The sequence below is a fragment of the Elaeis guineensis genome, chromosome 1 (genome assembly GCF_000442705.2).
Source record: "Elaeis guineensis isolate ETL-2024a chromosome 1, EG11, whole genome shotgun sequence".
NCBI classification, from domain to species: Eukaryota; Viridiplantae; Streptophyta; class Magnoliopsida; order Arecales; family Arecaceae; genus Elaeis; species Elaeis guineensis.
Window position 1 is genome coordinate 166,607,189 of NC_025993.2, and position 20,374 is coordinate 166,627,562.

The 20,374-nt window shown below is 47.2% G+C and overlaps 1 protein-coding gene across 1 annotated transcript; it reads right to left on the bottom strand.

Moving 5' to 3' along the window:
* Positions 1-11,732: 11,732 nt before the first annotated feature.
* Positions 11,733-19,977, bottom strand: LOC105060282 (protein NSP-INTERACTING KINASE 1). The gene is made up of 11 exons (XM_010943930.4): positions 19,433-19,977; positions 19,219-19,351; positions 18,989-19,060; positions 18,737-18,880; positions 18,564-18,635; positions 18,406-18,465; positions 17,812-17,909; positions 13,826-13,975; positions 13,370-13,711; positions 12,487-12,866; positions 11,733-12,248 (listed from the first exon to the last, which is right to left on the bottom strand). Exons 1-11 carry the CDS (start codon positions 19,533-19,535, stop codon positions 11,928-11,930), a joined length of 1,875 nt encoding a protein of 624 aa, XP_010942232.1. The 5' UTR covers positions 19,536-19,977; the 3' UTR covers positions 11,733-11,927.
* Positions 19,978-20,374: the final 397 nt, after the last annotated feature.

Sequence of the window (20,374 nt, forward strand, 5' to 3'; positions counted from 1 at the left end):
AAGATAAAGTTTTTTATGGCCCAGCTAGCTTCAGTACATAGAGATCATTCCGCCAACTTAGTTTTTCTCTCGTTTTTTTCCCTTCTAGAAAAAAAATGTCTAATCATCACGCCCTTATTTTAGTCAAACCATCTTTGATATTTGGTTAAATTCAAAACTTGGAATTGAAACCATCTTTGAGACTTGGTTAAATTCAATTTTTTTTGGCTTAAGTTAGCCACATCAAGTATCGGTGCTTCGAGACAGGGCCAATTTCTTGAAATTATCGGATATTAATTCTATTTAATTTTTTGAGGGAGTCAATGCGAAAAGGATATAAACTTTTTGATGATCATATATAATTTTCAATTTTTATCTCTATCTATCTTCTGAAGACTGCGATTTTTATCCTTTTACATTTATTCAATTTTTAATACTAAATTTACTCGTCCAGGCGGAGTTTTGAACCTTGCTCTAACGACCAATTAGTCATGCGACTGGCCCAGTTACGTCCCCAGATCTAATCAGTTAGCTGTTGGCAGAGAGAAACAGGGTTTATAGTGGACCAGCATTAGGTTGGGCGCATACGTTCGGGCCAAAGTGCATTTCTCAACACTGGGCAAACCCAGGCTCAATTCTAGGAATACGATCACCTCGGAGGCCGAGACTTGAACCTGGCCAGGCCCAACCATGGACCTTAAATTTTGGGCTTACTCGCATATATGAAAAGCCCCAAACCCACCCTGTTACCAGACGCGGTAGAACCTGACTTCGTTGGCTCCAGATGAACAGCGAGAATGGAGAGTCTCCATCTGAACGTAGATAATGACCAGCTTTTGGCGATGGAGCTCCTCTGTTTGTCCGGCGTTTTGTCCCAAAAAGAGCCATTTGTTCTCCTCCCTGTGCTACATCTGGTATGCTTGTAATGGACCATAGATTGCTCGAATTGCTGCATCTCCATCTCACGCAGCAATTGAACTTTGTATTCTCTTCCTCATTCAATAAAAGCTGGGTGGCTATCACCTCCCTTTATATCAAAATAGAGATGCTTAAAACCAAATGAGATCTGTTAGTGCAAAAATCCGCTTGCACCAGAGAAGCTGGAGTCGAGGGAGTCGCGGTCGCCGCCGGGACCTACAAAGGAAGTCTAAACCAGAGGTGGGGTTGCTCCGGCAAGACCCTCCGATGCTCAAGTCAGTTCTCTGCCTCAACAAGAATGGAGTGCTCGAACGGAAAATTTAGCAGAGTTTTGAGGTAAAAACTAAGAGCTTATCGAATAACGTATCTGGGGTTTCCCTTTTATAGACGGAGAGGGCAACAGATTGATAGCGACGCCTGTAACCGTCTGATAGTGAGCCGCCCAGAGTCAGGAGGAATTTATTGCGGAGAGTAGTGGAGTGGGTCGTGGCTATCGCCGTGGCTCGCCACGTGGGATCAGTTACGGGGAGTGGAGCGGCGTCTGCTGTCGTGACTCATCTGGAGGTGGTGGAATCGCACAGGATCCGCCGCAGGGAGTGGAGCAGAATCATGGCCGTTAATACGGCCTGTCAGGGAGTAATGGAGCTACTTAGGGCCCGCCGCAGAGAGTGGAGCAGTGTTGTCCGTTATTGTGGCCTGCCAGGGGGTCCAGACTCGTCGGCCGAAGTTCGGTTGGAGTTGGTGACGGAGCCTGGCTCCCGTAGGAGTCCGGACGAGGTCTTCCTGTAGTCGGAATAGAAGATGGAGTCTGGCTTCCATAGGAGCCTGGACGAAGTCCACTCGCAGTCGGTCGAGTCGAGGACGAAGTTCGGCTCCCGTAGGAGTCGGGATGAAGTCCTCCTGCAATTAAAGTCAAAGGCGAAGTCCGGCCCCCGTAGGAGTCTGGACGAAGTCCTCTCGGAGTCGAAGTCGTGGGCGGAGCCCGGCTCCTGTAGGAGTCTGGGCGGAGTCCTCTCGGAGTCGAAGTCGTGGGCGGAGCCCGGCTCCCGTAGGAGTCCGGGCGGAGTCCTCTCGGAGTCGAAGTCGTGGGCGAAGCCCGGCTCCCGTAGGAGTCCGGGCGGAGTCCCCCTGCAATTGAAGTCAGGTACGAAGTCCGGCTCCCGTAGGAGTCCGGACGGAGCTTACCGGTAGTTGAAGTTGGCGACGAAGCCTGGCTCCCGTAGGAGTCCGGGCGGAGAGTCCCTCTTGAAGTTGGAGTTGTGGGCAGAGCCCGGCTCCCGTAGGAGTCCGGGCGGAGTCCTCTCGGAGTCGAAGTCGTGAGTGGAGCCCGGCTCCCGTAGGAGTCCGGGCGGAGTCCGCAAGGGCTAATCCTGTTAAGAACTTCGGCCGTGGGTATTTTATACCCAACACTAGTCTCCCTACTTTCGAGTTTGAATTTCGAATGAAGGAAGTACAGAGAGATTGGCATGACCGAAGTTGTCCCCTCGAATCCTGCGTACAACCATCCTTGGATATGTCGGCATTTAATGTGCGCACGCCAGAGCCCTTTTTTCGGTTAGGGCGACCTGAGGAGTCTTTTCGAAACTCCCGCTGAAACGCGAGCCCAAGCGTCGTGCTATGAAAATTTGCGAATAGTCAATCCTCGATAGCGGCGAGTGGGACACGCGGGATACGTGGTAAGCACTGGTTGGCCTAGGGACACCCGCCGCCATAATTGCGCTAAGATCCGCTACCTATTTAAACCCCCTACCCTTCCTTCGAGGCTTCATTCTGCCAAAAAGACGGCACCTTTCTTTCGTCTGAGGGCCTAGCTACTCAGCTACTTCCTTGGTGCCTTTGCCAACTCCGAACGTCCTCCGCACCGGTCCTTGCCGTCTTCAGCCCCCCTATTACTCTCCAAGGGGTTTCCCTGTCATGTCCTCCACCCCGGAGGCCATCCTCAAGGGGATGTCAAGAGCTTGGAGGAAGGCAAGGAGGAGAACAGCGGTCGGTGAGTTCTCCGGCCATCAAGCGACCGCCGAGGGTCCCCGTCGTTTCGAAGGGGGCTCGAGGAAGAATTCTTTCGACAACAGGAGTTTAATAACAGGGGCCGTCGGTAAAGGCATTCTGCCCGAGAATTTCGGAGTAGCAAGATGGGGTGATACCGGTCAAGAGGGCAGAGCCGTCGTCACAAGCTGTGGCGGGATCCTTGATGTCGTCGGGGCCGAGGGACCAGAAGCGGTCGACGTCGATGGTGGGGCAGTGAGACTTGTTGCGGGGATGGTGGAAGTAGCGCATGCCGACCTTGCCAGAGCATTTTGGACGGTGGCTGTCACGGAGCATTCGGTGATGACGCATATCTCTGGTGCCACCGCTGCCCCCGGGGTGACTCCGGTTCTTCTTGAAACAGGTCTTCGTCGCCGCTGCCGTTGCCCCTACCGCCCCCGGGAATCTATCCCATCCTTTTCCCCCTAAGGTTGGGACTTCGGAGGTGGAGCGAAACAAGGCGGGCGAAAACCGATGGGCCCGTTACACGCACTGGACAACGCGGCTGGGAAGGACAGAAATGGGAAGAGAAGTTTGCAGCTTGAAGCGGCCTCCGGTGTATCCTTTCCAAACCGTGTTCGCGAGACTTGCAATGATGTATATATTTTTTTTTCCTGGCCTACCGGGTCTTGTAACGTACATCTTGTTAGTTGAAAAATGAAAAGGAGATTTTGTTACCTCGTCCGCATCTTGCATCGAATAGTTGTCTGTCGAACTTCTTTATTCTTCTTTCTTCTCTCTTCCTCCTTTTCTTTTTTTCTTTTTCTCTTTTTTTTTTACGTCGTCCTAAGGTCACCGGTGGTCCCTTTTATTCGTGTTGGATTGTCATTTGCCGAGCTCCTTTTCGATTTTTACGCCGTTCGAAGGTACCCGGTTGCCATTGCACCAACCCATCTTTTCCGTCAATGGCCGCAGGCTCGCCCGGGGCCATTCGGGCTTGGGGTCCCTCTTAGGGCTTGAGTTCGGGGGTCCGAGCTTCTGTCACCCTGAGTAAGTTGTCCTATTTTGCGTCGAAAGCTTCTTTGAAAGCTGGGACTCCCGATGGGAGCCCCAATCCTTGCTGTGACAGGGTTTTCTGCACCTTGGCCGCTGTTTGTTTTCCAATCGTTGCTGTTGTGGTTCATTGCCTTCCTTTTTCCTTTTCGCTTGGAGTTTTTCTCCGCTGAAGTCGAGGCGAAGTTCGGCTCCCGTGGGAGTCTGGACGAAGAACACTAGCTGTTGAAGTTGGTGACGAAGTCCGGCTCCCGTAGGAGTCCGGGCGGAGAGTCCCTCTTGAAGTTGGAGTTGTGGGCGGAGCCCGGCTCCCGTAGGAGTCCGGGCGGAGTCCTCTCAGAGTTGATGTTGCGGGCGGAGCCCGGCTCCCGTAGGAGTCCGGGCGGAGTCCTCCTGCAATTAAAGTTAGGTGCGAAGTCTGGCTCCCGTAGGAGTCCGGACGGAGCTTACCGATAGTTGAAGTTGGCGACGGAGCCCGGCTCCCGTGGGAGTCCGGGCGGGGGCCTTCTTGCAGTAGAAGTCACGGACGGAGCCCGGCTCCCGTAGGAGTCCGGGCCTTCGGCTTTGCTCGAGCTAAGGCGAGGTTCTCCTTCTGTTCTTAGCAGGGCTGTGGGGGTGCATATGGGCGTTGCAGGGCCTCTCCCCCTATCCGGTCTAAATGGAACCAGGCCTTCGACTTTGCTCAAGTTAGGGCGAGGTTCTCCTCCTGTCCCTAACAGGACTGTGGGGGCGCATATGGGCGTTGCAGGGCCTCTCCCCCCATCCGGTCTAAATGGAACCGGGCCTTCGACTTTGCTCAAGTTAGGACGAGGTTCTCCTCCTGTCCCTAACAGGGCTGTGGGGGCGCATATGGGCGTTGCAGGGCCTCTCCCCCCATCCGGTCTAAATGAAACCGGGCCTTCGACTTTGCTCAAGTTAGGACGAGGTTCTCCTCCTGTCCCTAACAGGGCTGTGGGGGCGCATATGGGCGTTGCAGGGCTTCTCCCCCCATCCGATCTAAATGAAACCGGGCCTTCGACTTTGCTCAAGTTAGGGCGAGGTTCTCCTCCTGTCTCTAACAGGGCTGTGGGGGCGCATATGGGCGTTGCAGGGCTTCTCCCCCCATCCGATCTAAATGAAACCGGGCCTTCGACTTTGCTCAAGTTAGGGCGAGGTTCTCCTCCTGTCTCTAACAGGGCTGTGGGGGCGCATATGGGCGTTGCAGGGCCTCTCCCCCCATCCGGTCTAAATGGAACCGGGCCTTCGACTTTGCTCAAGTTAGGGCGAGGTTCTCCTCCTGTCCCTAACAGGGCTGTGGGGGCGCATATGGGCGTTGCAGGGCCTCTCCCCCCATCCGGTCTAAATGGAACCGGGCCTTCGACTTTGCTCAAGTTAGGGCGAGGTTCTCCTCCTGTCCCTAACAGGGCTGCGGGGGCGCATATGGGCGTTGCAGGGCCTCTCCCCCCATCCGGTCTAAATGGAACCGGGCCTTCGACTTTGCTCAAGTTAGGGCGAGGTTCTCCTCCTGTCCCTAATAGGGCTGTGGGGGCGCATATGGGCGTTGCAGGGCCTCTCCCCCCATCCGGTCTAAATGGAACCAGGCCTTCGACTTTGCTCAAGTTAGGACGAGGTTCTCCTCCTGTCCCTAACAGGGCTGTGGGGGCGCATATGGGCGTTGCAGGGCCTCTCCCCCCATCCGGTCTAAATGGAATCGGGCCTTCGACTTTGCTCAAGTTAGGGCGAGGTTCTCCTCCTGTCCCTAACAGGGCTGTGGGGGCGCATATGGGCGTTGCAGGGCCTCTCCCCCCATCCGGTTTAAATGGAACCGGGCCTTCGACTTTGCTCAAGTTAGGGCGAGGTTCTCCTCCTGTCCCTAACAGGGCTGTGGGGGCGCATATGGGCATTGCAGGGCCTCTCCCCCCATCCGGTCTAAATGGAACCAGACCTTCGACTTTGTCGGGACGACGTTTCCCCTTCTTTTCTGACACAGTTTGTGTGAATTGTTCAAAGACATACAGGTATGCAACTTTCAATTAAAATGAAGTTATTGGTAGTACACCCGTAAGTTTTTCGAGCTCCACGGTCGCGGAAGGTCGGCTCCTCCGAGTTCCTTAAGATAATAAGTTTCTGGCCGGACTACTTCTTTGACTTCATACGGTCCTTCCCAATTTGGGGCGAGTTTCTCCTGGTCCTGAGGTTGCGAGACAGCAGCTCGTCGAAGCACTAGATCTCCTGCTTTAAAGGCTTTGTTCTTGACCCGGGCATTGTAATATCGAGCAACTTTCTGTCTGTAGGCTGCCATTCGAACCTGAGCAATCTTCCGTCTTTCTTCCAGCAGGTCGAGGTTGGCTCTAAGACTTTGTGAATTTTGATGTTCGTCGAATGTCACGACTCGTGCCGACGGGAGTTTAAGCTCGATTGGGATGACGGCTTCCGTACCGAAGGCTAAAGCAAAGGGGGTCTCCCCCGTAGGTAGCCTCTGGGTAGTTCGATACGCCCACAGCACATGATAAAGCTCGTCCGCCCAAGTTCCCTTCGCTTTTTCAAGCCTTGTCTTAACCCCTGCAAAAGGGTTCTGTTAGTCACCTCAGCTTCACCGTTCGCCTGGGGATGGGCTACTGATGTGAAGTGATGAGAGATGTTTAGATCTTCACAGAATTCGGCGAATTTTGCTCCCGCAAATTACCGTCCATTATCAGTGATTAGGATTCTAGGCAGACCGAACCTACACACGATCGACTTCCAAACGAAATCTTGCACTTTTGCTTCTGTGATTTTCGCTAGTGGTTCGGCTTCAACCCATTTGGTGAAGTAGTCGATCGCTACAAGGAGGAACTTCCTTTGCCCAGACGCCATGGAAAAGGGGCCAAGGATATCCATCCCCCATTGTGCAAAAGGCCATGGGGCACTCAAGGGTGTGAGCTCGGTGGTGGGCTGTCTCTGGATGTTGGCGTATCTCTGGCATCGATCACACTTTTTGACATATTCAATCGAATCATGATGCATCGTTGGCCAGTAATATCCTTGGTGGAGCAACTTGTGGGATAAAGATCTAGCCCCCAAATGGTTTCCGCAAATTCCTTCATGTACTTCCCACAAGGCGTAGTCAGCTTCCGAGGGCCGAAAATATTTTAAGAGGGGTAAAGAGTATGATCTCTTGTACAATTTGCCCTCATAAAGGAGGTATCTGGAGGCTTGATTTCGGAGCTTCCGAGCTTCTTTCGCACCTGGGGGAGGACTCCATCTCTGAGATAGATTATCAGTGGGTCGATCCAGCTGGGTTCGTGGTCAATCTCCATCACGGGCCGCGACTCTTCTGTACTCGGGTGCTTCAGAACTTCAAAGAGAACGCCTTTGGGCAACTCGGCCAGAGCCAACGTTGCCAGCTTGGAGAGAAGGTCAGCTCTGGTATTCTCCAACCTTGGAATCTGCCTAATGTTGAAGCTGCTAAAGGCGGGGGTAAGCTCCTTTACTTTCTCAAGGTATTTGGCCATACTGTCCTCCCGTGCTTCATAACTCCCGCTGACTTGTCCCACCACCAGTTGGGAGTCGCTGTGTACCCGGAGTTGACCTATTCCCAGCTCTTTGGCGATCCTTAGTCCTGCGATCAGAGCTTCATATTTCGCTCCATTGTTTGTTGCGGGGAACTCGAAACGCAGAGCGTACTCCGCGATGACTCCCTCTGGACTGACCAAGATCAGGCCTGCACCTGCGCCTGACATGTTAGAAGATCCGTCCACATAGAGGGTCCAAAAGCAATCGGAGGGATTGGCCTCTTCGTTGGGGGAGTTCGGTTGAGACTTCAGGTCGTCAACTTTGCTTTGCTCAGGTTCAGCCTCCTCTGGGATGGTGCACTCTACTATGAAATCTGCCAGTATTTGGGCCTTCACTGCTGGTCTGGATCGGTAGTTGATGTCGAATTTCGTGAGCTCGATCGCCCATTTTGCCATTCTCCCGGAGGTGTCCGCCCGGTGCAAAACTGCCTTGATCGGTTGATTGGTGAGTAGCGTCACGGTGTGCCCTTGAAAGTAGGGTCGGAGCCTCCGAGTTGCAATCAACAAGGCGTAAGTCAGTTTTTCTACTTTGGTGTACCTGATCTCGGTGTCCCTCAGCGCGCGGCTAACGTAGTAGACTGATCGCTGGACTTTCGCTTCTTCTTTGACAAGGACGGCCACGAGGACCATGGGAGAGACCGCTAGGTATAAAAATAGTTCCTCCCCAGGTTCAGGCTTTGCCAACAGCGGGGGTGAGCCAAGGTAGCTTCTTAACTCTTCGAACGCCTGTTGGTACTCAGAGGTCCAACAGAAGTTCTTCGGCTGCTTGAGGGTTTGAAAGAAGGGCAAGCACCGTTCGGCCGACCTTGTGACGAAGCGATTAAGGGCCGCTATCCTCTTCGTGAGGCGCTGAACCTCTTTGATCGACTTTGGGGCGGCCATCTCCTGGATGGCGCAAATTTTCTCTGGATTGGCCTCGATCCCATGCCCTGATACCATGAAGCCCAGGAACTTTCCTGAGGTTACTCCGAAAGCGCATTTAGTGGGGTTCAACTTCATTCTATATTTTCGGAGAGCGTCGAAGGTCTCCTCGAGGTCGGCGACATGATTTCTGAAAGACTTACTTTTTACGAGCATATCGTCCACATAGACCTCCATGTTTCGGCCGATCTGCTCTTTGAAGATTTTGTTCACCAACCGTTGGTAGGTTGCGCCCGCATTCTTGAGGCCGAAAGGCATGATCCTGTAACAGTAAAGGCCACGATTAGTGATGAAAGCTGTCTTCTCTTCGTCTTCCGATGCCATTCTAATTTGATTATAGCCGGAGAACGCATCCATAAAGGTGAGGAGCTCATGGCCTGAGATCGCGTCCACCAGTTGGTCGATTCTGGGAAGGGGGTAGCTGTCCTTTGGACAAGCCTTATTCAGCTTTTTGAAGTCTAAGCACATCCTCCACTTGCCGTTTGCTTTTTTGACCAGGACAACATTGGAAATTCAATCAAGATAATTGACTTCCTTAATGAATCCGGCCTTGAGGAGCTTATCCACTTCCTCGGCTATCGCCTTCTGCCTCTCCGGGGTATGACTCCGGATTTTTTTTTTCATTGGTCGATGCTTTGGATCGACGGCCAGATGATGCTCCATGACTTCCGTGTCAATCCCCGGCATGTCCGCTGGAACCCAAGCGAAAACGTCCGCATTTCTTCGTAGAAAATCAATGAGACGCGTCCGCACCTCCTCCCCCAGGTTGGAGCCGATTAGCGCTACATGCTCCGCGTTCCCATCATTCAAAGGGATCGGTACTAGATCTTCGATTGGGGCGCCCCTCTCTTCGATGAGGTCATCGCGAGCATCTAGTCCATCGATGGGACAGGGGTCAGATTGATCGCTTCTTTGCAAGGCGATGTTGTAGCAGTGTTTGGCCAGGGCTTGGTCTCCCCAGACCTCTCCGATCTCCTAGTTGGTGGGGAACTTCAACTTCAAATGGTAGGTTGATACGACAGCTCGGAGAGCATTGAGGTCAGGTCGGCCGAGGATTGCATTGTAGGCGGATGGCGCCTTCACCACCAAGAAATTCACCAGAGCTCTGGATTGCTTTGGATATTGACCTACGGCCACAGTCAAAGTTATCATCCCTTCCGTCGGAATGGCGTCGCCAGTAAACCCTACTAAGGGGGAGCTAATCGGCCTCAGATGACCGTTAAGAGTGGACATTCTTGAAAAGACGTCGTAGAACAAGATGTCGGCCGAACTTCCGTTATCGACAAGAATGTGACGGACGTCGTAATTTGCTATATTCAAGGAAACTACGACTGCGTCGTTATGAGGGAATTGGACTCCCTGGGTGTCTTCTTCGGTAAAGGTTATGGGTTCTTCAACCTTTTGCCGCTTGGGGGATACAGCCGGTATGTTGGTTGTTTTCCGCTGGGATCCTCCCGAGATGGTGTTGACGGAATCCGTCAGAGGCCGATCGTCCGGCCACCCCATGTCGGCGACCATAGCCGGAGGATGCGGGGCCTGGGAAACCAGGGGCGAGATCGGGGTCCAAGATATGGCTGCGGAGGCCGTGGGTAGTTGTGCGAATGTCTCGCGAGAAGGCATCAGGTGAGGATCCAGTGGGGGAAAGGAGGAGTGGGTGCCGGATAAGATGACCGGAGGCGGCTCCGTTGAGCGCTCCTTTAAGAACAAGGGTACTGCGAAGGTTCAGCCCCCCTTCCTCTAGCGCCAATCCTGTTGGTGCAAAAATCCGCTTGCACCGGAGAAGCTGGAGTCGAGGGAGTCGCGGTCGCCGTCGGGACCTGCAAAGGAAGTCTAAACCGGAGGTGGGGTTGCTCCAGTAAGACCCTCCGACGCTCGAACGGAGAATTTAGCAGAGTTTTGAGGTAAAAACTAAGAGCTTATCGAATAACGTATCTGGGGTTTCCCTTTTATAGACGGAGAGGGCAACAGATTGATAGCGACGCCTGTAACCGTCTGATAGTGGGCCGCCCAGAGTCAGGAGGAATTTATTGCGGAGAGTAGTGGAGTGGGGTCGTGGCTATCGCCGTGGCTCGCCATGTGGGATCAATTACGGGGAGTGGAGCGGCGTCTGCTGTCGTGACTCATCTGGGGGTGGTGGAATCGCACAGGATCCGCCGCAGGGAGTGGAGCAGAATCATGGCCGTTAATACGGCCTGTCAGGGAGTAATGGAGCTGCTTAGGGCCCGCCGCAGAGAGTGGAGCAGTGTTGTCCGTTATTGTGGCCTGCCAGGGGGTCCAGACTCGTCGGTCGAAGTTCGGTTGGAGTTGGTGACGGAGCCTGGCTCCCGTAGGAGTCCGGGCGAGGTCTTCCTGTAGTCGGAATAGAAGATGGAGTCTGGCTTCCATAGGAGCCTGGACGAAGTCCACTCGCAGTCGGTCGAGTCGAGGACGAAGTTCGGCTCCCGTAGGAGTCGGGATGAAGTCCTCCTGCAATTAAAGTCAAAGGCGAAGTCCGGCCCCCGTAGGAGTCCGGACGGAGTCCTCTCGGAGTCGAAGTCGTGGGCGGAGCCCGGCTCCCGTAGGAGTCCGGGCGGAGTCCTCTCGGAGTCGAAGTCGTGGGCGGAGCCCGGCTCCCGTAGGAGTCTGGGCGGAGTCCTCTCGGAGTCGAAGTCGTGGGCGAAGCCCGGCTCCCGTAGGAGTCCGGGCGGAGTCCCCCTGCAATTGAAGTCAGGTACGAAGTCCGGCTCCCGTAAGAGTCCGGACGGAGCTTACCGGTAGTTGAAGTTGGCGACGAAGCCTGGCTCCCGTAGGAGTCCGGATGGAGAGTCCCTCTTGAAGTCCGGGCAGAGTCCTCTCGGAGTCGAAGTCGTGAGCGGAGCCCGGCTCCCGTAGGAGTCCGGACGGAGTCCTCTCGGAGTCGAAGTCGTGAGCGGAGCCCGGCTCCCGTAGGAGTCCGGACGGAGTCTGCAAGAGCTAATCCTGTTGAGAACTTCGGCCGTAGATATTTTATACCCAACAAGACCAAATAAAGTAGATTATATACTCTCCTTTCTCAAGCCAGCATCTCCAATAACCCTATTAACCATCTATATATAGCATAATAGATAAAACTAATCTCAACTGGGTATATTTGCCTGGTCAGCCCCTTTGGAGCCCCAGCCCAAAGACAGCTAGCAGATTTTTTGATCAGAGATTGGGCAGCAATAAGCATCTGCAGGCACTGCATCTAGGAGCATTTAGTGTCTGCTGTGGCAACTCAACCTTGTCTTAAAGGACATCCCCATATATTGAATATAAAGCTGCGCACTTGCTGCTAGAGAAGGAACCAAGTTGCTTACAATTCCCTTCTTATGATTCCATCACATCACCTCTGCACTGTCCCAATTCATGCTATTATCATGTTATTCTATACAAAATGCTAATGACCCGTTCACATTCTTCAATATTAGATCAAGACCGACTTTAACTACCTCAATAGCTATTTAAATACAGTGGCCCTGATATATACTGTACAAACTCTTCTCATACAATGGTCATGGTTTGTTTTTCTGCATTATTTTTCTCTTTATTATCGATTAATTACCTTGGCCCAGATAGCTCCATTGCTTGGACCAGCAGCGAGGAATCATCGGTCAGGTCAGAATAGCGTTCTGAGGAGGAGACTTCGGGCATCTTGAACTTTGGGGCCTCGACTCTCTGAGAGGCTTCCCATCTCTCTGCGAGGCCATCACCTTCTAGCATTCGGACCACCTCGGACATTTTGGGCCGGTGGCCTGGGAGATACTGTGTGCATAAAAGTGCCACTCGGACCGTCTCTTCGAGCTCAATCCGATCATAGTCACTCTTCAGGTCCTTGTCTACAAGCATGTCCAGCTTCTTTTCTTGGTGGATTTTCTTCACCTGAAACGTTAAGCAGGCAGAGAACATTTCTTACATGGTGATAGAAAGCATAACAAGTTCGTAGCATTCTATAAATGTCCATTTCAGCTATGGTCAGGGATATCAGCAATCTTAAGCATTCTGCTTACACACAAAGGTGGCTGAACAATGGATGAATTCATACTGCTTCACACACACACACACACATATAGAGAGAGAGAGGGGTCAGCATAAGAGAGTTTGTGAAGTTTGTGCTTACCCAATCTAGCATGGCTCCTTTCTGGTTTGCTGCCTTTCCAAATTCCACAGCTCTTAGACCAGTAATCAGTTCAAGGAGAAGAATTCCAAACCCAAAGACATCAGTTTTCTCAGAAGACTGACCCGTGGAGAGATACTCAGGAGCTATATGCCCAACAGTGCCCCTCACAGCAGTAGTGACATGGGAGTCCCTGTGATCAAGAAGCTTTGCAAGCCCGAAGTCTCCTACAACAGCCTCACAGTAGTCGTCTAGCAATATGTTAGCAGCTTTTACATCTCTGTGAATGATCTTGGGATCACACTGCTCATGTAGATAGAGTAGACCCCTTGCAGCTCCCAAAGCTATTCTCTTTCTCGTGCTCCAATCCAGTGCTGGTTTTGCTGCAACAAATATAAACATCTAAATGATCTAGGGTACATTCATGTACACCTAATTGGTAATTGGACATGCTTAATCAAGATGTTATAACACTACGATATGGAGTTCCATTGCATGCAAGGACAAGATGATCTTTTTTAATCATAAACTCACCAATCATTATCTATGACCCAATCTCTAGGTGAGAGGAGTTAACTTCCAATTTGTTTACTGTTATACAATATGTCTGAAGCTGTAAAATCAAAATTTCTCATCTAACACCATTTTCGGTGATTCCTTTAAATGAAGCCATAGTATATATTTACTAGTAAAATCTCAAACCATTATCCTATGCTGTTGTTAGTCCCTTATAAGAACCATTAAACAGCAAGGCTCAAAATATTTAAGGGCTAGATTCAGCATTGACATCAGAAAGTCCTACAACATTTGGATCCTTTGAATAATGACTCCTGTTGCTATGAACGAATCATGATGTACTGACTATAGCTTAGGCACCACATTTTACCTTTGAGTCGGGAAGCAACACTCCCATTAGACATGTAAGGATACACTAGAAGCCTCTCTGTAGGAGTCATGCAAAATCCATACAGCCGGAGTAGGTTTCTGTGCACTGCTAAGCTTATCATCTCCACTTCAGTCTGGAACTGGATCTCTCCACCAGCAGCATTTCCATCCTTCAGTCTTTTGACAGCAACCAATATTCCATCTTGTAGCTGACCTTTGTAGACATTTCCAAAGCCACCTTTTCCTAGTATGTTTTTGCTGCTAAAGTTATTTGTTGCAATCTGAAGCTCTCTAAATTGGAATCTTCTTAGATTTCCAAGACAAACTTCCTCATTGTGTTGATCTGACAAGTGACATCATGCTTAGTCTAGATGGACTAACACATATTTTTCATGATTTCAATCAAGAACTTAGAGAAATGATTCATAGCCTTTGCTTATCTTACATTTTCACTTACCGTTCACATCAAAGAAGATTTGTTGGTTATGTCTTTGCCTCCACCAAAGAAATAGCCCAAACCCAAGGCTAAGTAAACAGATGCTTCCAAGGCTGGAAACAAATGCAATGATGACCTTGTGACTTTTGGGTCTTCCTCGGGTTGGGGAACCTTAAAGTGAAAACAGAATGAACATCAAAATAATAGAAACGGTGAGCCCAAGCAGTACAAAAGGTGTTCAAGCATGACAAGCACTAAGAAGAACAGCAATTACAGAGTAGAAGAGCTTGTACCAGCAACTCGAGAACAATTGGAATAAAAAGATGGTTCTAGATTAACATGTGAGAGCCTGTGTTGGTGTGTGTCTTGTCCCATATCATCTGATGTGCTGGGGAGGTTAATTTTGGATACCTATACAGTGCCAATGAACCCAAATAATATTTTTTTGGCTAGTTTTTTTAGTGGGGTCCTAGATCATTGCAATGGGTATCAGCATAGATCCAGCTCATGGTCAGTGTGGACTATAGAATACTACAACATGGGCTTTTTTAGGGCTGACGACAAGCCGACTTTTGTGTTTGTTATGACATCCCAAATCTCGGACATAACACATCCATGCTATAGTAGGGTAAAAATTCATTACAAATAGAATATAATAAAGAAGTTCAATTCAATCATTTATTAAGTAATTAAACAAAGACTGATTCAAAACATCTAAATCCAAAATAAAATATCAAAACCCTTGTTTCAAGATTCATGAAATTATTGACTAAACTCAATAATCAACCAACAAACTAAATTTTAGCTACAAAATTTCTAGGCTAGCGGGGACCCCATGCCTGGAACATTCTTCATTCCTAATAATCTCATTCCTATGGAAAAAGAAAATAAAAGAGATATAAGCTATATACTAGCTCAATAAGTAAAACTTATACTTCCTTAAGAATCAAACATAAATTTTTCTATGATAATGCAACATTAAAAAATAATGGATACTATAAAAATAGAGCATTTCATAGAATAATATAATAAACAAGTCATAGCCAATAAACAAGTCATAAAGCAAATCATGCATATTTAAATCATGAACATTTCATAAACATGATTCATAAGTCATTTTTATTATATCTCCATATCATAGTCAAAAATATTGCTCATAGATATTCATATTATAGTCACTTTATATCCATACCAAGACTATGTTTCTTTATTCACAAAGTTCTTATTCTGTATGCCAACTTTATACCCACTGGCAAAGCCATATTTCGCTCTAGATGTCGACATTCCTTAATTCTAGAGATTCATACATAGCCATCTGAGGGCCTTTAAAACTTTTATATCATTTCTTAAAACATACATATGCATAGATGTAAAAAATAATGAAAGATATAATAAGATTCGTGTTTCATCAATATGCTATTTTTATCAAAATATATTCATGGAATTATTTTTTTATGATAAAGCATGATTTTTTATTTCACATATGCAGATCTTTTATTTTAAAAAAACTATGATATTATCAATACCCCAGTCCATATGCATAGAAAATAGGATAATTTGAAAATAAATAAGGATTGTAAGATCTATTTATCTCGTCCACTTTGGACATTTGAACTTCACTAATATGCTAATCCTATTTAAAATATTAAAAGCATAATTAATTTCTATTTGATGAAAAAATAAAAATAAATAATAGAAAAAGGAGCATGTCAATCGGATAATCTATTTGACAGTACTGCCCGGGCACCAGAGAGATTTTGACCCTTCTCACTGGAATCAAATCGGGTCCCTAGAATAGGAAGATGATACTTGATACTAAGATACATAGATTTTCTTAGAGAGAGAAAGTGGATGAAGAGAAAGAAAATAAGAAAGATAGAAAGAAAGTCTTCATCTCTCTTAGAAGAGGAATAGGAAGATTGGAGTCATTGGGGACCAGGCTAGAGGGCCTGACCAGTGGCCAAAAACGGTGCATGATAAGCGGCGATGATTGGCCAGTAGAAAAACATGGGATAGGCTCGGGAAACAAGGGATCTGACTACTTTTTCTTGATTTGTTTCGATTGTTGGCTATTCATCGGTAGCCACGACATCCCAGAAGGATGGCAGGGAGATCCACATCTCGACCAAGGCTTTGACATCAAGGGACGAAGGTGGCCGAAAAAGGGGAAAGAAATCAAAAAACATGGGATGCAAAATAAGAGTTCTTTTTTGGTGAGTTTGCAGTGAAACTAACGGCCGATGGTAGTGTGCAAGGCCATGGAAAGAAAGAGAGGAGGTTAGTCTGGGGCTTTACCTCAGCTCTGCTGGATCTCCGGCTCCACAATGCTAGAGAAATCAGCAAAAACTAGGAGAAAGAGGGAGAAAGAAGAGAGAAGAGGGTTGGCTACTTAGGCTGGAGAACTGTAAAGGGGGGGGGAGGGGGTTCTTTTTGTAAAGGAGTGCTAGGGTTCCCGATGGCCTTAGGACTCCGATACTGTCGAACAAATTGGAGGGGAAGAAGACTCCTTCCAAGAGTCTTCTTTCCTTCCCATCGCACGCATCCAGCGAGCTGGATCGTGATTGGGCTGAATCCTAGTCGGACTGGTGAAGTGGACTAGTCTTGGATTGGACTTTCATATTCTTCTTATCTAAGAGTTTTGTCTTCAAAACTTGATGTACCTTCATTCTTAAACAAGTGAGGATACTTATTTTTCAACTAATACTCCACCATACTTCCACCGCACAGCTTTATCTAAACTAACTTTTTAAATCTAAACTCAACTGGTTATTACAAATGGTATTAAAGCCAACCCTGTCCATAGCCCATGTGGACTAGGGAACACTACAACATGGTTAGTTAGGACTTACCATGGGTTGATCATAGTGTTTATGAATAAATTTGTATAAGTTGAACCCTTGGTCTGACGAGGATGTTAGGGTTTAAACAGAGGAAGTATGTGAGTACTCTGTATGGATGTGTATTTAATCCCACATCAGCTATTCATTGATAAGATCTTGGATGCTTTTATAGGATCAAGAAATCCAAATAATACCATTTGGTTAACCTTTCCGGATGAGATCCTTGGTTGGTACATTTGTAATTGGATTTGGACTCATAGTATGGCAAGAATGATAAGACTTAAATTGGGGAGTATGTGAGAGCCCATGTTGGCATGTATTTAATCTCATATTGGTTGTGCATTGTTAAGATATTGAATACTTATATACGGACAATGAATCTAAGTAATATCTTTCGGCTAGCCTTTTTTGGATAAAGTCTTAGGTTGTTACAAAATCATTGCATGGATATTCTTATGCTGAGAAAAAGTATAGAAATAAATTTGTTAAAAAAAAATAAAACTCAAAATTAAATATGGTATGAATTTGACTGTATAGCAGAATCTGTCATTTATAAATGGCAGGATGATGATGATGATGGCATTTTTGTAGGGAATTTTACAGCAAAGGAGCAGCAGGGAGTTCATCTAATGTCCAGAACTGTCCAAAATCTTTTTGAGCAATCAAATTGTAACTGTTAAGCTGCAAAAGCCGATCAGGTCTCTAACTGCTACAAACAGATTAATTTCCACTTCCAATCTATTTAACCTATTAACAGTTACTCTGTGACTTAGATAGCTTGGCAGGAAGTATATTGGTGGCAGTATCAAACTGCTAGGTACAGTGCAAGAGCTGATGCCAATGAAAGAGGCAAACATTTGGAATAGGTGGATAGAGGAATTGACAAATAATTCTTGGCAATGCATATTGCTGAGTACCAAATTCACATTATATTTCTAATTCTGTATAGAGAGCTAAGGTTTCAGAATTATAAGATCTCCTCCTACATACACTGGTTGAATCTCAATTTAAAACAAATGTTACAAATTATCAGATGCAAATTAACCATAATCATATGCCAAATATCAGTCCCATTTAACCAAATAAAGGAGTTTATTCAGAAAATATTATGAAGTAAAAAAGGAAGAAAATTTTTTAAGTGCAAAACTGTAGAGTTAGAATCAGTACTTTGCGAACTATTCAAGTTGAAGAACATTGGCATAGGTACAGTCCCATTGCATTCTTGCTCCGAACCAGTGGCACAGATTAAAGGATTCCCAATGATGCTGCAGCAAAATTAAAGTTAGCTTTAAGCTCAGCATTGCATCTTCTTTAGCATAGAGTCAAGAGGGGACATGCAAGAGTAGAACGTATTAAATTAAATAAAAATAAAACTGAATCAATCGCCTATTCTGCTACTCAATATTGCTCCTAGATCCTGGTGAAAAGACTAATGGTTTGCCTCTTTATATTTTAGAACACTCAGGTAGAAAGCAAGACTGGCCCTGACAAAGGAAACAGCTCTCAACAGGTAGGAAGCAAGACCATGATAAATAATTGTGCTACTCTTGATGGTTACAAGATGCCTTCTTTTTTTCTGCATCCTTTTGTGAAGTGCGTTTTTGGTTATAACTTTAGGAACTTGTTGCTCAGTTTAACAACTCTGATCAACAGAATGTGCATTTACCACAGAGTATATAACTCTCAGAACAGGGATGAACTACTCTACAGCAATGTTAAAAGAAATAAAATCCATACAAAGAAGGAAAGGGAAAGACTTACTCGAATGTTCTAGCTGGAAGCTTGGGTACAGGACCACTCAAATTATTATAAGACAAGTCCCTGAAGCATGAAAACCAGAGAGTCCTCTCCTTTGGTTAGAAATGATCACAGGAGAAAGAACTTGGTTAACGCTAGAGGAGAGAAGCCAAAAGACTTACAGAACAATAAGTTGTGTGATTTTAGCCAAAGACATGGGCAATGGTCCCGACAGACTATTATTGTTAAGCCTCCTGCTCTCCACCAAAGAAATGAAAGGAGAAAAGAATTAATAAGACGTTGGCTCAAAAATACAGAAGCTGCTTCAAAAGGTGTTCTGTTTATCTCCACTTACAGGTATTGAAGGCTTTTCAGGTTGCCTAATGAGGAAGGAATTTCACCAGAAAAGCGGTTGTTGGAGAGTTCGAGTGTGCGAAGCTTGGAGAGCTTCCCTATCTCTGCTGGTAGCGGTCCTGATATGCTGTTGTTCTGCAGAAGCCTACACAAACATTCCCCACAGACCAGTGAGGGATAAGTCCTACCAAGATCTGCTCGGGGAGAGAAATTGAAGAGAGGAAAAGAGAAGAACATATCAAAGAAAGCTTACAGAGTCTCAAGATTGGTCAAGTTTCCTATGCTTGGAGAGAGTGTACCAGATAAATTCCAGCTTGGAGTTCCTCTGCAACAATGCCATCAAAACAAATTCAAAACTTCCTTTCCCATTTCCCCCCTCACTTACAAAGGACATGGGTGACAAATCCAAGTATAAAGTATGCATTTTTATCCCCCAACATGATGAGAAGCGGAAAAGGATTAATAGAGGGTGATGGGACTTACAGGGAAATGACGAAGTCCTGAGGTGAGCATGTCACCGCAGCCCAGCTGCAAGGATCGACAGAGTCCTTATCCCAGCTCTTAAGAGCATTATGTGGATCCTTCAGAGAGGCTTTTATGTTCATCAAAGCTTGCACTGGAACAGAAAAGACAACGTCAGGGGAAAGGTCTATCTCACTTCATTGAAGATTAGAAGGGGAAGTAAAGGAGATGCTACCTTCAAAGTTGACACCTTTAGGCGTGAGAGCAGCAGCTGCACAAGCCCAGGACCAGAAGAGGACCATCCAAAAGACCCAAGCTTTGCCCTGCTTCGCTCCCATGGAGCTCACAGACTCCCAAGAACAATATGAGGAAAATAAAGTCTGCGAGTTGTTTTGAAGCTTGAAAGGGGAGGTTTGAATGGAGTCGGTTGATCAAATCATTGATGAGCTCCTTCTTACCTTCACCTCGGATTGTTTTCTGGCTTCTGTGATCAGAAGAAGCAGGCAACCTTCCTCATGCCTCTCTGATGTCAGTCACGATGACAAAGGCTAGGCTTTGGTGTCTTGGTAGCAGGCGAAGAAGAAAGGAAGGTGGAGCACTAACATGCCTGCCGCTGGGTTTTGGCAGAATGAGGAAAGTTGGTATAAAAAATAGAGAAATCTAAGGAGCTTCGCAGTTGGTAGTGCAATGGAGTATAATGCTTCAAAAGAATCAACAACAGAAAATTCCTTGGTGGGTGGGTCGCTGGGATCGCTTGTGTGGGAAGCGTGTTTGGGAGAATATTAAGACAGATCAAAGAATGAGAAGATTTTTTTTTTTTTTTTTCTTAAGATTAAGTTGGATATATTATTTGATGTGCGTGTGAGAGAGAGAGAGAGAGCGCAAAATTCCTCTGCCACTTTGAGCGTGTAAAAAAGAGAGAGGATAAGAAACAAGTATAATAAATAGAAAACTATAAAAGTTGCATTAGGAAAGAACGAATGAATGCTAATGATGATGTTACGAGGAAAATAATGTTAGATGGACCCCAAAAGTTTCATGTGATGTAGTGCAACCGATTCTTTCCATCTCTTCAGGGATCGGTCTGTCTGATTGATGGACCACAGACTGAATGAAGCTTTGGACTGGTGCACCGTAACAAACAAGATATTTTAGCAGTAGGATCCATATCTCTTTT